We start from the raw sequence: 17,460 nt of genomic DNA, 5'->3' as shown, positions 1-17,460 counted from the left end.
ACAGTAACCAGCATAGTTTGTATATCATATCAAGCATAGTCTGTGCTCAGTTTTACACCTCTTTTCTGCGTCATCATCAAGGACTTTGACAACACTTGCAAGTGAATACAGTTTGATAAAGCATCTGACAAGTGCCTAACATAACCCGCTGATTCAGCCGATCCTTAGAGCTTTCAAAACTTCAACTATGTACTACAACCTGAGCCCAATAAGATCACACAAATTATAGTGTCATTGCTAAGCTTTATATATGTATTCAATACTTATATATCCTTTCTGAAACTAGGAATCCGTCGCCACTTGCATAAGCGCCTATGCTTTCCCTCGTTGAAAACAAGGCATATAGGCTACGGAGGCTTCCTTCACAATAAAGCAGTCATGCTTTAGACGTTTTTGAGAAGCAGCTGTTGTTTGTTCATCATATATTTCGTACCTCAACATACCCTGAATCAATCCTAAATCATTATCTGTCAGCCTACATACAATGCGCTTTCAGAATCGCCGCCGGTAGCAGACTCCTTGATCACATAATCAGCAAGCTGCTGCTGTCGTGGTCATTGAAGCATAGCCGATAAGCCAATCAAGAGCCGTGGTTTCGTGATTACTAGTATTCTCGCCGTTCTATGGTCGGTGGCACGCCCGTTCTTCGGCAGCTACTTTCAAACGCTTTGCACGAAATCTTAACGGCCTTCCTGTGAGCTTCTTTCAGGCTCAGTGTCGTTTTTTATCAATAATCTATAGAATAAGACATTACAACGGGGGATTTGTAAGATTTTTCAAATTTTGGACAACCCTAAATATATACACGACGTAAAATTATCGCTTAGTACTATCAGTAATTCGTACGAAGACGAAATCATGTGCGCCTTGTACGGTAGTGTGAGTCACAGCATAGTATCCAACAGTTAGAAATAAAGATGTTTTATTGTCCAACGTGCAATAGATATAGCAATATAGGCATACTGATTCCAGTGGACAGTATATAATTTACCGCGCTGTCTATACTGTGTCTATTATCACCACAATGATAGCACAAAATACAACCACCCGACTTCAACGCTACTACTTATTTGTGGTTCGTATTGGGGTATATTTCACGCCCTGACTCTATGCCATTAATTAACGTGCGATGCACTGTTCGTAAACATAATCATATATAAATACATTACTGTGTTTAAGTCTTTAAGACATTGTGAGCTTGGCGTAAGCACATGTGAAGCTCTATAATTGAACAGTAAACACCAGTAATAGCAGCCCAACTGTATGCAAACTATGGGAATGCGGACAAATTAATGAAAACATTTGTCGTAAGACTGGTTGCGTTCCCTTCTAATCAAAACAATCAAGTTGGATATGATGGGATAGAATTGAAACAGTTTGTGAAACATATGTGCAGGATGGTTGGCGGTCGTCACGTTCAAGGATAATAGCCTCCAAGATATAATTATCTATATCGTATACCAGGGTAATACTCTGCCAAACCGAAATTGATTTAAGCTCTGGACGTGGCGTTAAGGCATAAGTTTAAGGGATGGAAGTACAGGCGGTTGTACTGGAATTCAAAGCATCTTACTATATTCAAATAGAGAGCTATTTGAGAAATTTAGGAGAAAATCGAGCGGAGGTCATTTTGAGGTTATCGCTATTGTCTTGGAGGTATTGCACGGATAATAGTGTATCATTCGTATTGTTGTTGGGAAAAGGAAACATCCTGTTTCGGACAGGATTTAACAAAATGAAAGTTTCCTGGTACCCCTAAATGCCCTTCCACCCCTACGCCAATGTTTGCATGTACGCGATTGTAATTATAATTATCACTCAATTGTCAATGATCTCCACAGTATAATCTATAATCCTGTGCTGCATTTAGTGATTTACTACTATGGTGCATTGAGACGTTACTCGAGATTGTCAAGTGATTTGTGGTTACATATAGCTTATAGCAGATAGCATCATTATCGGAAACAGTAAGCTTTGATAGACACTGTACACGTACAGTGTATGCGCCAACCCAACGTGCATTCATGAAATTTCAGAATATCAAATGCGCCTACGTTATACAAGTCATAAGAGATGGAAACGTGCAAAGGACAGGCAGAAAATGAGTACTGAAATTTGCGTCGACGTGGATCGCGATGTTTCGTAAATTACTCTTTGGCCGGTAGTAAAGGTTTCGATACCTAAATCTATCAAGTTATACACGGAGACCTCATATTTACAATGTTTTACATAGTCATTCGAGCATAATGATAGCGTCACAGTGCTTTGCATTCGTTCGTGACTGTCTTTTCAATTAGAAAGACGTGGAAAGGCTAATGTGGCACTTTCAGCCTATATATCCCGCCGGGTATTTTAGTTTTAGAGAACGATGTCAAAGAGGGAGTTAAATGCCGTGAATGGGTTGCCAGTAATCTTGATCATATCGCAATTACGAGAATACAGGACGAGAGTTATTTCTATGTTGATTATAATTAGTTTTGTATACTATGCACAATTTGCACATGCACACATTAATGCTCGGATAGATAATACAAAAATTAGATACATTGATTAAATTTATTCGGATAATACAAGGCTTTGCGGCGCATATTACGCACAGGGATATCTAGAATTAGGCATATGGATGGATGGATGTCCGGTTAGTGGCTGGTTACGCAGTTCCGATCATCGATATCATGATTGACGGCATCGCGTGCTTCACGTACAAGGTTATGGATTGAAAATCGTTTCAACTAGATTACACTTAGAAATCCGCAGTAAGGTCACGGCGTTTAAAATTTAATTTATTATCCTTGACGATGAGGGTTTTATCGACGTATTAGTCATGGGTAGCACCTGTCCAATTCACAGGTGTTGTAACGCGGTAATCAGCATGACTGCGATTGCAGACGGGTGCTCGAATGCCCGTACGTAACTAGAGTGATACCCTTTACAGTCAAGTATTCTATTCATATGTATAGGTGTGCTGTGATAACCCAATTACCAGTATATACCCAGAGCTGTTGATATCAGTGCAACTGATTCGCAGTTCATTCATTTTTGACTGCTAAATTTCTCATTAGCGCTGCAATGTCACAAAGAGATATGAAGCTGTCGGATTACGATCTGAGCTGCGTCAATGTGACAATTCGACCGCGTTATCTCGTGCAAAACTAATGGCGTTTATATGTATATCGCATTGAACTCGCAGACTTTGTGGAATTAGGCGAGGAACGCACGGATAAATCGCCATACATCTGGAGCAATCCGCAAATAATCTGCCATAATCCCTCGCTCGAAGAGCGCGTGATCCGTTCGAGAAACAGAATCTCTCAGTTCGACGCTGCGTCAGTCAAAATTGAATTTGCACTTTTTAAACTTGGGGTAGGGGGGATATTTTCAGCTGTTCGTGTTACATCATGAACCTGTTTTGGGGAGATTCGGAATTTGTCGCGTTGTATGACTTGCAGTAACGATTTTAATGGAAACCAAATATTGTCATTTATTCGCTATTCAACACCCAGGCGATAAATGAAAGGAATGCAACCCGAATCTCCTCGTTGTGATGTCGTATTTGTACCAGTCATTTGGAGTTAGGGCATCGCAGCTAGCCGTTGCAACAATTCAAGTACAATTCAAATTCTACACCTCCACTTGATTAATACCATATAACTTATATAATCTATTTGTGAAACACAATTGAATACGGTCGACCAACATCCGCGTAGTTTATAAATGTTTCCGTGTAAAGAGAGTAACTATAACCTTTTGCATCTACATTTCTATCATGATGTCATGCACGCTATAATGTACTTTAAAAACCTGCAGAAAATTGACATTGCGATTTCAAAATTACTGACACACCATGAAAAAATTGCATCAGAATTGAAATGCCTCATCACAAATTGCGTTCTTCGAAATGGTGAGCGCTTATGCTGTAATACTATATTGTAGCTTCCCGAATCGTGCTTTCCCATACCTTGATTATCTGGAATACAGTTTTGGGTCATAATTAGGGTTTAATATTTGACATAATTTACTCGGCGCAGTGATTATTGGCTAGTTTGGAAACGTTTATCTCAATATCACGCTTGGAATGGGGGAAATTTCTAGTTTTTGTCCTAAATTGACAAGCTTTGAAGTTATACTTCATATCAGACTCGCATAATCGGTCGTGAAATATTCTACATTTGCGGTATGCAATACAAAGTCGGTATTCATTCTACAACGTTTGACCGCCTCAACTGATATTGTAGGGATCGGAATTGCCAACATTATCTTGTATTACCGGAAGTGTCGAAATGTAAATGACGTAATCCCCACGAAACGGACAATTTTCATAGCCAATTAAAACCCAAGATATTGTAATTTATATTATTCAACTTTGGGTGGGCGGTGTTTAAAAAGGGTTAATTGCTGCGGTACAATCGTCCTTGTGAACATAACGAGGTCATCAAGTCTTTCACGTCTCATAACTTCATAAAAATACGTCTGTTTTCCCAGAGACGATGCTGTGCAGTCCGTACCTCGCAAAAACTGACAATCGCGTCCCTGATGTGCATTACATTGGTTCTGCGGGTAGGTTAGTTCTACGAACTACAGCAAAGCAGTCACGAAGGTTGTTTAATGGGTTAAAGCACTCGATTATCAGCGAGCAGTAGCTACCTCGTGGGTCACGCAACATTGGTAAGAGCTGTTTTGTCATGCACTTATTGAATATTTTCTCTAATGACTGATAGTCACGCGTACCTGCATCAGGTTTATACAAGCAACTTGTTTAGTGTCTAGGCAGGTGAGTTTGCAGATACACGAAGTGCCCTGCGTGCTTGTGCTGTGATATTGGATTTGTCAGACCGGTGATTGACTCGTGGTAACATTACAGAAGATGGCATGAGAATATTTGTTCGGATGTGTTTTGAGGGGATTTTTATTGCGCGTAAGATATCGTAAAAACGCGAAACGCCATAGCGAACAATGCTAGGGGATGAGTGGCAACACCACAGTTAAATTGAGTTTTATCTTTCAGGCAAACAGCATCTTGGTATACTATAGCAACCACTCTGTGGGTAAAACAAGTCTTCGGGACTGTACATATATTTGCGCTTCATACCGTGTTCCAATGTTTTGTATGGAGCTGTTGCAAAACTTGAGCCAATCTTTAGTCAGTTACGCTGGAGTCTTATAAACTAATAAAAATATCAGGACCCTCTAAATTGTCTGGGATGTGGACCTGGGGAGTCGCATAATCAACAGAAGTCAAAGGTCGCCAATTTTGTATCGTTTTTACAGAGCACTAATATATCTAGGACTTGTAAAATATACAGACGCGGAATGTGCTAGTACTCTTGGAGTATTCATTGAAACGAATTTCAATCAAACCGGTGCTCGGGATAATGAATCATTTGGACTCGCAACATACTGTGGGCTAATCAAAAGCTCCTGGCAGGGATATATCTGTTTAGTTTGGAGTGTTCCGTGTTGACACTTCGGGTGCCCTTTGATACTATTAATACCATTCATAACCAAAAGGCAGAAATCGGACAATAACAGGTGAGCCATGTACTGTAATATCATTCAACATTGCTCTGTATTTTTTGCGCTGTTTTTCTTGTCACGCGTCAAATGTTCCGAAAAAGAAATCGCCAAACGAGCATCAGTCGCCAAGGAAATCAACCCAGCCAATAGTTGACTCTGTATAGCCTACCCGTAATGTTTTGACATTCTTAAAATCCTGTTTACTTTCACAATCGACCGCAACAGCTTTGAAATAGTGCTGCCGCCGTCACGTTGAATAATCGGCATCACGAAGGTACATTGGCATATTAGTGCATGTCTTCGGGCACCGGAAATGACTTTTGCTTTTAGTATTGAAATAATACCTCGAATTTCTCTTCGTGAATCCATACTTGAGATAAATTATAATATTATAGTAAGTCGAATGTATGAATGAATTCCAATGAAATCTATTCATTGCTTAAGTCGATATCATAGGTACCGTCAGCAAGCGGCTCTTACTATGCTAGTGTATTTTTGCAGACACATACCAGCACCCAATCGTACGTATCACCTCATTCGAGATTGCGTTACCGTTTCCTAATCTGGCAAAAGCAAACCCAAAAGTCTATTTCATTCGCACCTCCACAAGAGTCATGTTAGGTCGCGATTGGCGCGAAATTCGGATCGTTTCATCGCTCCATTATTTGATATATTTCCGTTCATCAATATAGAAACAGAATATATGTCAACTGGGTATCAATCATAAATCACCAAGCCCAATCCAGCGCTATCAGTAAGATCTGGAGACATTACGTAAAGTTAATACCGATAATAGATTCCGAACGGGATAGATATAAGTTGTTTTCAGACATTTGCTTCAATAACATCTATTAAACTGTATCAAAGCGCATGACTATATGAGGCCGCATTGATGCTCAATTGTGGGCAGCTAACAACATGCAGATGTTGATCCACCGGCCGCTTTCACACCAATTATATTTTCATAAACTTTAATTGACGGCGATATGGAACTAAATTTAGATAACGACACCAGTGCCAATATGATACGCCTTATAAACGACTCGTTATCGCCGTGTTAGCTGCGCCCTCAGCGTAGGCGCATGGATCAGATTCGTCGAGTGAGATGTACCGAGAGTTCACACGAAAATTAAACGTTAATTCTAGGCTCCTCGCCAAGTTTTACGCGATTACCGTAAAACTTCACGCCCCGACACGAGTGGAGAATTTCGTTTATGGCAACGTGAAGCGAAATGGCCAGACGAGATCATCGTCTACGAAGTGTGGATGTGATCGAGGACAATGAATTTAAATTGACAAAACAGCTCCTCCTTTAAAAGATTACCGACTTCCTGGAATAAATTATTTTCATCTAGCGTGTTTTACCTCTTGTTCAATTTGATTTGGGAGTAGGCTATGTGCTATGTGGAATAATAACTACGTCATTGTGGTCGGCCACATACAGAAATTTAGTCCAACAACGTAAACCATGGGATATACGTTAAGCATATATACGTCACTGTGATGACAGGCTGTCCTGGCTGACACTTATGTTTGAAAAGTCACAAATGTAATTAAATTTTCATTTTGTCTTGTTTGAACATATGGGATCGCAGTGAATGAGTGTGTGTTTCGAAGTCGCTATTTCCGTATTTTACACGCGCGTGTTGCATTAGAGCAGGGGTGGGCAAACTATGGTCCGCAGCACTGTGTCGTACGGCCCGCGAATGCCTGAAGAAACGCTGTGAAAATATAGATAAAATGCGCACTAAAATTCAAAATACTGTGGGTATACTTGATTATACTATTTCTTAATATATTTCAATATAATAATGATAAGTTATATTCTTACCTTGCGGCCCATGCATTTCGAAAGGTTTCAATTGCTAAACATCACGGAAACTGAAACGTAAATGACTTAATTCGGACAAGGAGTGTGATTTGAGATTCGTTCTTAGTATGTGTAGAAGTATTTATATTTATACTGTTTATATATTGTAAAGGCGTATTTAAAGGGAACATGGTTATGTAAGCATTGCGTGTCCAGGAGTTAAATCAAAAGTATCAGCAAATCTATGAACAGACCGCAGCTCACGGATTCAAATTTACATCTAATTCTTAGAATCGGGATAACCGAATCTCTCCCTAATTTTGACAATGAGGACGATCAGCTAATCAATTCGCGTCAATGTTTCTGACGTTTCTACGTTATAATCGGTCCGTGGACATATGAGCATGCGACATTACAGCATGCGAGACTTCGGCATGCGACAATTTGGCATGCGACACATGAGCATGTGGGTTAAATTACGGGTTAGGGGTAGGTTAGGGTTGGATTTATGGTTGGGTTAGGGTTAGGCTTTAGGTTAGGTTAGGCCAGGTTAGGTTAGGTTAGGCTATGTTTCGGGTTAGGGTAAGTTTTTAGGTTATACAGTCACATGCTGAAGTGACGCATGCTGATGTGTTCCATGCTGAACTGTCGTTTTCCATTGTGTCGCATGCTCATATGTCGGGCAACCGTTATCATCATCAAATCAATGTTTGATTTGTTTTAAATATACTAATATATATATATTATTTCCATGTTGTCGGTCACATGATCAAATAACAATCTTGAATGGTGGCTCAGTATCCCAATTTTATATAGTGCGGCCCGCGAATGGATTCAAATGTTGAATGCGGCCCGCGAGCTAAAAAGTTTGCCCATCCCTGCATTAGAGGGCAATATAGAGTACTTTCCTCATACACTGCGCGGCGGGCTCTACGCTTGACTCACGTGACGGGTGATCATCGAAATCGTGAACCCTATCACGATTGAGTAATGTGATGTGACAGCTACCGAAATGCCTTTGATGATGTCGCCAGTGTATACAAGTTGATAACATCACAACATGAAACTTTCACAACAACCGCTGATCCTAACTGAAACTTGTACGAATGCTGCGCTAATCGATTTCGCGCTTCTGAAAAATCAGCAATGTAAAACATCGCAATCGTCTAGTCTGGTTCAATGTTAGGTCACGCCGGCGACGGGCGGGTGCTGCAAGTACGGTGCCAATACTCGAATTAAAAATTCCAGGTTCTTGCATATATATTGTTATCAATATCAGAAAGTACAATAAAAACCATACCAGGGCGTATATGCTTAGCTGTAGAATTTCCTTCAAAGGTGAATTAGCGATGACTGAAGTAATATTTTCAAATTTTTCTTCCGCGTTTTTTAGAATCTTGGATGGAACCCCTACCAGAAAATACAGTGTTAATTCACATCGGCAACATCACATTTTTTGCCATCACTTCGATGGCGGTAATCGGGATTCTTGTGGCTTCGCTGTTCCTCGCTGCGAACATTCGATTTCGCGAATACAAGTAAGTACATGTACATTGCACAAGTATATATAATTGATTTGCAAACAGAATCAGCATATATTTATTCATATGGGTATCGGTGATGTGACGCTTGTTTGATGATCCGTTTTTTGAGTTTACAATTTATTTACAGACTGTTGAAGATGACAAGTCCCAATTTAAATCTAGTGATGCTGAGCGGAGCAATACTATCGTGTATCACTGTTGGGTTGTTTGGCTCTCCGGCGTGGTTATCGGACAATCCCTCACCCGAGGTAAGAGCATGCGGGCCAACTTCCTTCATAACGAAAAGGTGTAACGGGATACTGCGACCTTTTTACGATTGATCGCTGTGTTTTACAACGCCGGTAAAACTTGTTTCATTTCAGTGGTAACCGTTTACTACCTTTGCAGGCTATGAACGCGGTCTGTATGCTAAGGCACGCTGGACTTTGGCTCGGAAGCGTGTCCTTCACTTTGTTTTTTGCGCCGACAGCCGCCAAAACGTGGCGAGTGCACCGAATATTCAGTGACGCCGCTGTCAAAGGCAGGGTGAGACACTTATCATATTGGACCTTGGATTGCGGACGATATTCAGTTTAATACCCACCGCTATTGCTAGATGCGCAGCGAGAATGCGAATTGAAATAAATATCGAAGGATGCTGTGTTGTCACCGTTCCACTTGGCATCGCAAACGTAATGACTTCTAGCTTTTTACATGATTCAATAATGATATGTAACAATGAATTGACCCCACTGCTTTATCAATAACTTACTGGCGTTACAATTTTTCTATGTCTCGTTGCGCGAACCTCTATACCAGTGATTCTCAAACTGCAGTCCGCGAATCACCTTCCAAAAAATTATCACGATCCCGAAGAAAAATATCGTGGAATACATAACTTTTTAGGCAACTTTTCAAACAAAACTCAAAGAGGGCCCAGATTTATTTCATGGATCAACATAAATCAGTGTATTTTGTGAAGATTAACGTTGCGTAAATGTTTTTGACAAAGAACCACCACTTCACAGTAACACCCATTGCCTACTGAAACGTAGGCCATGCAACACCACGTATATACCTATATTCTGGTGACTATGTTGACTAACTAAGCTTCCGCAAACTTCGTTTAAACTCCTGTTCAAATTTTAGGTCATTAAAGACGACAAGTTGCTTTGCTTCGTGGCGCTGTTTGTTGTTGTCGATGTCGGATTTCTTTCCGTATGGTTTGGGGTCGACGCGCCTAGATGTAAAGCCGTGCCTACCTCTACAGTACCAGGTCAGTATATGCTTGATCCTAATCCGAAAATTGCGCCCTGCAAATTTCATGAAGATTATCCACGTTTAATGTCCGTCTCACATATATGTGAAGTATACTTGTAGTTGATAGCCGTACTGAAACAGCTCCAAATTAGGAACTCTTTGCGCTCTGTCGTACCAATTAGATAAAAATGTTTCCTCACAGGCTTCATGTCATATGCGCCCCCGTCGGCGGAAACAGACGACGCGTCATCGTTAAGTTTCGTCGCGGAATATCAGCTGACATGCGTATCGAAACTAGCGCCGATGTGGATGGTGATACTGTGCTTGTATAAGGTAAGATTGAAGTCATATTACGTTTCGTGTTCGCTAAAGACTGGTTACATTGGAACCGGTTACCATTATATAAGTCGAAAGTAATTACCATCACGATCACCAGACCGGGTTGTTCAAAAATAACCTTTTTTCCCGGATTCCAGCCATTCACCAATCAAGGATAATCCGAGAACTATCAACGAAAAACTCAAATAACTCCGCTTTTACTAGTTGGAATTGAGCCAAAATTGTTTTGCATCTGTTCTGAAGAAAACTAAAGTAGGCTACTCCGATTTAGTAGAAGTACCGGCTACCGGCCACCTCTCATTGTAACTGCATGTTACTAATACGCATAAACTTGTCTTTTCAGGGGATCCTTCTCTATTATATCATATACGTAGCCTGGGCGACGCGCTACGTCACGTTTCCGTCGATGAAGGACGCCGGTGGTTTGATCATAGGAATTTTTACCACTCTTTCTTGCTTCTGCATCGGTGCGCCTCTGGTCGCCACGCTGGAACGGTGGCCGAACATACAATATATCATTTTTTCACTTGCCATTTTCGTACCTCTCATCACTGTGATGCTGCTGCATTTTCTTCCCAAGGTAATTGGGTTACTGATAGTTAACGTCGTTTCTCAATTTTTATTTAGTCGGATCCAAGAATTCATTTGGTGTCACGTCCAAGTCCAGTTATGAACGAAAATCAGTCAATATAAATAATATAATGAATATTATTAGAAATTTGAATTCTTCAGAAAAATCCCAACTCCAAATCCGAATAAGTCTTCAAATCTTTTTTTCATATCGAAATCATTGTTCATTTATGACACGGATATAGACGATCTACAAAGGTGCCAATTTCATAATCACTTTAAATGCTGTTTCGGATCCAAGTCAACATATACCAGCTCTAACTTTATTGAGCATCATCAAACACCGAATAAATCCGCATAGCAAGTTGAATTCTGTAAAATCTTGGTGAAAATTCTATGCCTATTAAAATTATTTCAGCAATAGCAGATATAAGTCATGGTTTGAAGAATTTACATTTGGATCCAGTCAGGTCCTTGCGTCCATTTCCAGAAGTAGAAGGTATTGCAATAATAAAAAAGTACACCGTATCACATATCTAAGCGATGCACGGACATGGCGACATGTTGACGATTTCCCGTTATTATTTCAGTTGATTCTCATCCGGCGTCATAACAGAAATGATATTTTGACGCGAAGCTTTTCGAAATATGCAACTCGAAAGCAGCACGACTATAGCGAAGAAGAGATACGGGATTTGAAAATCCAAAACGCGTCTCTCCGCAAGGAGGTCAATGAGGTATGAGAATTGCAATAAGTAGCATACCTCAGTGGCAATGTATTCGGAAATTTAGGGCGAGTTACACATTATGATGCATCTGGGTGGACCAATTGTTATTAGTCACCTTGTTACGTGCTTTTATTTCTTGACCTCCCATCAGGATTGTCTGTAGGCTATAGTGGAAATATATCGGAATCGCCTAAACGTACCAGAAACAAATTTCTTTCGTGAGAAGCACACGATTCCAAGTTGGTATCTCTATATCGGGTGCATCATTTCCCCCTGCTGTTCGCATCTGTGGTGCTGTGGGGCGCAAACCGCAGATTGCAAAGAGCGCTACTATACTAAAATGGAAAAATGAAGTATGGCATTGAATCGCGCGTAGCGCCGAAGAAAATTTCAAGATTAATTAAAATCTTTAAAACAGTCGGGAGTCGTAAATTCAATTTGCCTGTCGACGGCCGCCAACACATACTAATTAAATTACGAGTCACGGCCGCACAAATTTCCTTCTACGGCCGCAGGTTGCCTACCCTGCTAATTGATCAAAACATTGCGTTGAAAGTTGTGTTTTTTAAAGAGCGAAACACAAAAAATCATTTTGAAGAAAACAGTCCGCAAAGCAAATAAGACCTAAGACCTAAGTCCTATATAATAATTCATATCGTAACACTTGAGTATGATACTGCGTTTAGGGTATAATCATACAGGCAATGGAAACACGAGTCTGATAGATCATAATATACCTCAAGTGGGCAACTGGGCATACGCCCGGATGTCTGTAACATCAATTATAGCTAACGTAAGCGTCATTATGAAGTAAATTGAATTTATGAGAAGGTAGAGCGCCATCGCTTTCCTGATCAATTAAAGCGCTCTAGTCACGTTGTGAATTATCCGCTTTTCAGAAACAAAGACGCTACAAGGCCGTCACGGAACAGCTCCGTCTAACGAAAGCGAAGTTGTTCAAGCTCAGCATGATCACTACCGAAATGGGAGAGGTTAACGTATGCGGTTCCGATGATAACTTACACTCGGAATACACAGACAGCACCGGAGACTTTCCTACCGGTTACAAACGAAAACGCAAGGAAAGCCTGGCTCAAAGAGTCACGAGAGCTCTCACTCTGAAATCACACGGGCCTCCGAAGTCCGACGATGTGAGCGTCGAGTCGTCCAGCACTTCCCAGCACGTCTGCGACGAAACGACGCAATCCGAATCCACGCACGACAGCACGAACACGCAGTCTACTACAAACACACAATCTAGTACCAACACACAGTCTAGCACCGACACGCAATCCAGTGAAAACGCGTCCAAACAAACGGACATCGAAACGGCGGACGGTACAGAGAAAGACAAAGATACTGGGAAATACACAAGGCACGTATCGTTCGGCAGGACGCCGTCGTTAAAATACACGGCAGACCACCCGCGCCCACAGAAGCAACTCACAGTCCAAACGCACAACCCAGCCGGGGCCATGTACCATAAACCTGTCATGCCAATTATGGGCCGCAACAGCTGGGATTATTATACCCGCGGCACCGGGTATCTCCGATACAAAACAACAGTGTTGAAACAAGGAAACGGGGAGATACTAGCGGCAGTTACTGGATACCCCTTGTCTGAGACCAGACAGCCGAACAACCCAAACATAATACAGTTACAGCCCACGAAATCACGCGAACCAAATGTTGAAAAGCTGTCGAGCAATACAAAAGCGAATAAATCTAAATCTAAATCTAAAGGAGACTTCCGCTATTTTTCCACATCCGCAAGCTCCAGGCCGCCGTCGTCCAGTACGGATATCAACTCATCTCTCAGTCGCTCTAACGACGAGAACGTTTCTCTGAACCAGACAGCGTCACGTGATCAAAACACGATCGCCGTAAATCCGCTAAACGTAAGACTGAGCAATAACAACAACAACAACAAAGATTCGCCGGATACTACCGTCTCCGCTTTTTCTGTAGTTAGCAAAACAGGAAGAAGGCCTACCACATCTGAAATCGACAATAGGTTTTCAACGCGTATCGGGTTTCAACGCGTAGACGACATCGGCATAACTTACGAAGATGATTATTCAACCGGTACCGACTCGGATGAATACAACACAACCACCAGCATGGACTCGATAACGTGCGAGCTCTTCCCGCCGCTTACGCCAAGGCACAGACATTACCTGCGCAGATACGACGCTATGCAAGCCAGGTACTTGGCGAACAAACGCAAATCGCATCAAAACGCTAGGCCGCAAACGTCCGAGAAGTCGGAAGGCTACTGCTCGGGCAATGAGGCCTCGAACGAGGGGCCAGTGAAAACAGCAGGCGACCGTAAAAAGTCGGGTCAACACTCCAGCGCGCAAGGCAACGCAGGCAAAGATTATAAGCGTAAATTATGGACTCGCGTGTCGCGGAACTTTGACGACGCGTACCTCTGCGACAGTACGACGTCTTCAGACACAGATTCCGGATCGGACTGGGAGAATTCTGTCGCGCTGAAGCAATGCTGGGCGCGTGCGGCACAGTCTGCTCAGTTACCTCTGTTGAAACCAGGTCCTATTACGTACTCTCATACTAGAAAAGATGGCATTTTCGTATAGCTGTTAGACGTTTTCACATGATTGAATGGCGAACGATGTACTTGAGTAGTGTACGTACAGTACAGTTAGTACACACACTGGGAGTGTCAAAAATTCGAAAATGTTAAAGGAATCTCAAGAATACCTGGTCGATCACTATTGTTATATGTAATAGATCTCACCTATTCCATATTCTATAGCTGGATTGTGCATTTTTACGGTGCCGCTTCGGACAAACTACGTAAGCCAAATTATTCAGACCCATATTTCCCTATGCAGTCGTGAGGGTAAATGCAGTGCGATCAATTTGAGCAAGGTTTTTATTTTGTTTTGCATTTTGTCACGCTTTTTTATGTTTCATGTATTCCTGGACATAATTGCGATGTGCAGTTCTGCATTTTGATCGTGTGTAGCGGCATTATTGTCGACTTACGTACCGGTGGGGCACTAATCTCCATCTCTAGTCACTGTAACGTAACTTATTTTGCGAAAGTAAAAATATTCAAATGTGTGTGAATGATGATTATTTTTACATATAGGGGTTAGATCAGTGGTTCTCAACCGGGGGTCCGCGAGACCTCCAAATTTGCAAAATGTGTGATATCCTAATTTCTATTTTTTTTTAACTAGAGAAATAACCAGGACCGTAAATGCCGCACCCCAAACCCCCCAATTGGGGGGGGGCGAGCTCGAAGGGGGCCCAAAATTATTTCGTGAATTAGCATAAATTATAAAGTATTTTTTCAAAATATATGCAGCTTTTTCAAAAATTTTTCGCGCTCCGCGCGATATCAAGTTATCAAATATCTTGGTTATTGGGTACTCTTCGCCCAAGAAAAAATACGTAAGATTTATAGAAATGGGCATATCGGCGTTGGCTATTACCGCGCCACGACGCACCAAGATATAAAGTTTTAGGCCATGTAACATGCGACTCCGAGAAACGTGCTAGAATGATCGGCAGCGAGAAAACCTTGGCCAAAAAGAACTGCGCTTATGCTGATAGGTATAGGTTTAAGTGCCCATAGGCGCCTAAATGACCGACGCCGAATGTTCCTGTATTAGCAATCTGAACCTCACAAGATAAATACCATCCCACAGAGAAATATTATACGCCAGTGAAGAAATACCAATTTGAAATCGTGTGCGTCTTTTAGCTTAGTACATTTATGCTATTATATATTTTTTGATATAGCGGAGGTCACGAAATAACATCATGTAACGAATTCATACCAACGGGTCCGTCCGACTGAAGATGTTTAATTAGCCTATTATTTACGAGCCCTACAGTTTCCAAGACACCTCACTCAGCTCTACCGGTAAATCTGATAACGCGAGCAGAGAGGACAAGAAATTGATAGCAATATATATGCAATTCCCGATCTTATTGACCGATTATATTATGAAATATTGACAAATTTCGCGCTTGGCGCGTGCTCACTAAATAGTACAACTAATTTCGCGATAAAAGTAAACAACGTGATGGGGGGAGCGTCGGTTTATCACCCTATCGGAGCCCAAGACCTTGGTTTTTTTGCGGGGTCTGACGAAGTGCGTTTCGTTCCTGCCAACAGGTATACGCCCGAAGATATTTAATTATTATTGAGTGGTCCTAACTGTTCACTCACCTCACTCCGCTCTAGCGGTAAATCTGATTACGTGAGCAGAGAAAGGATAAAAATTGATAGCAATATATAAGCAATTCTCGATCATATTGACCGATTCAATCATGAATGATGAAAATTTTTCGCGCTTCGCGCGGTTATGCGAGAAAAGCTAAGTAAATAAACGGACTCCGAATATATATGATAAGCAGCGGTAAACAACGTATAAGCCAGTGGTTCCCAACCTGTGGTACGCGAAGGTCTTCCAGGTGGTACGCGAGCATAGATTCTGTTTTTTTTTCGACCGACGGGAGTTTATTAGATCAGGTGGGGTTGAACGCAAAGATTGTTCTGCAATAAACTTCAGGCTTAGCATGGCCTCCTCGTACTCGACTCTAGCTTCTCATGCTATTCCCCAGCTGCTAATTTTACCTTCTACGTAGGAGCCAGGATTTTAATCTCCGATGACTCAAGTCGAAGAAACGAAACCGACTTGTTGCGCCCATGCATGACTTTCGGTTAGCTGTGAGCAAACAGATGCCACGCATCGACCAGCTAGTGCAGTGGTTCTCAAACTGGGGGTGTGAAAGCATCTGAAGGGGGCGCGAAGCTGCGGCCAACTGAAAAATTTTTTCGGGGTCCGCGCGATTTACCTTCATTTCATTGTTTTGGCTCTGTGTCTAGTCCTAATTGCACATTTCAGAATTCTCTTATCAACTGTCATACCCGTCCATGCCATCAAATTATTCGCTGGAATTGCTATAGCTTTCTGGTTACATTTTGTGATATGACGATAAGGGGGGGGGGGCGCGAAATTTTTCACTATAATAAACGGGGGCTTGTCTAAAAAAAGTTTGAGAACCGCTGAACTAAAGGAAAATAAGCAGATGCAGCCATAGCATTAAATAAATTGACTTTGTTGTTTGCTGTTATTTCATTATGTTGTTCTTCTTGTGACTGGTTGTGAAAAAACAATTCCATGCATCCCACCAACCCTGGCTGATAATGCTATTACGCCTTGCATAGGTCAAATACGTCATTTTGACGTCATACATCACGGAAACATTTTTCACCGCGCGTAACGTATGTAGGTGGTACGCGAGCACTGCATAAAACTTCGAAATGGTACGTGGGTGCAAAAAGGTTGGGAACCACTGGTATAAGCTGAGGGGGGTCTGGGTGGCGAAGCCCCCCAGAAATCCGGTTTATCGCCCTATGGGGGGCCCAAGACCAACGTTTTTTGGGGGGGCCTGACGAAGTGCTGTTACGGCCCTGGAAATAACGAAGCAGTTTCGCTTCATAACTGCTAAAACTTACGAACTCACGTAAACAGAATGGCCGTCTGAGATGAAGTATTCTACTGCGCAAACTCATTTTAATCGTCAACTTGCCAATAGCCTACTGACAGGAACATATTGCTATTTACAGATGTTTTGTCTGGGTTTCGGAGAAAATTCGCTTGAAAAAAAAATACATTTTCTGCTGTGATATACATAACCGCTATTCCAGATTAATTCCAAGATGAGCTGCTATATA

General features: G+C 41.7%; 1 protein-coding gene across 1 annotated transcript; it reads left to right on the top strand.

Moving 5' to 3' along the window:
- The first annotated feature begins 2,639 nt into the window (after positions 1-2,639).
- LOC145451163 (uncharacterized) lies at positions 2,640-14,831 on the top strand. Its single transcript, XM_080329661.1, has 9 exons — positions 2,640-5,529; positions 8,718-8,862; positions 8,996-9,116; positions 9,256-9,393; positions 9,997-10,123; positions 10,310-10,440; positions 10,790-11,026; positions 11,607-11,753; positions 12,644-14,831. Exons 2-9 carry the CDS (start codon positions 8,726-8,728, stop codon positions 14,339-14,341), a joined length of 2,736 nt encoding a protein of 911 aa, XP_080185787.1. The 5' UTR covers positions 2,640-5,529; positions 8,718-8,725; the 3' UTR covers positions 14,342-14,831.
- The last annotated feature ends 2,629 nt before the right edge of the window (positions 14,832-17,460 follow it).

The sequence above is a fragment of the Botryllus schlosseri genome, chromosome 11, assembly GCF_051294905.1.
Source record: "Botryllus schlosseri isolate E-star chromosome 11, Bs_hap1, whole genome shotgun sequence".
In the NCBI taxonomy this organism is placed as follows: domain Eukaryota; kingdom Metazoa; phylum Chordata; class Ascidiacea; order Stolidobranchia; family Styelidae; genus Botryllus; species Botryllus schlosseri.
This window is presented reverse-complemented; position numbering and strand designations above follow the sequence as displayed.

Bases quoted from the DNA above. Each gene is read 5' to 3' on its own strand.
- LOC145451163 (XM_080329661.1), top strand. From the start codon at position 8,726: ATGGAACCCCTACCAGAAAATACAGTGTTAATTCACATCGGCAACATC. The intron at 9,394-9,996 runs GTGAGACACTTA...TTCAAATTTTAG, and splicing joins ACGCCGCTGTCAAAGGCAGG to GTCATTAAAGACGACAAGTT. The intron at 11,027-11,606 runs GTAATTGGGTTA...TTATTATTTCAG, and splicing joins TGCTGCATTTTCTTCCCAAG to TTGATTCTCATCCGGCGTCA.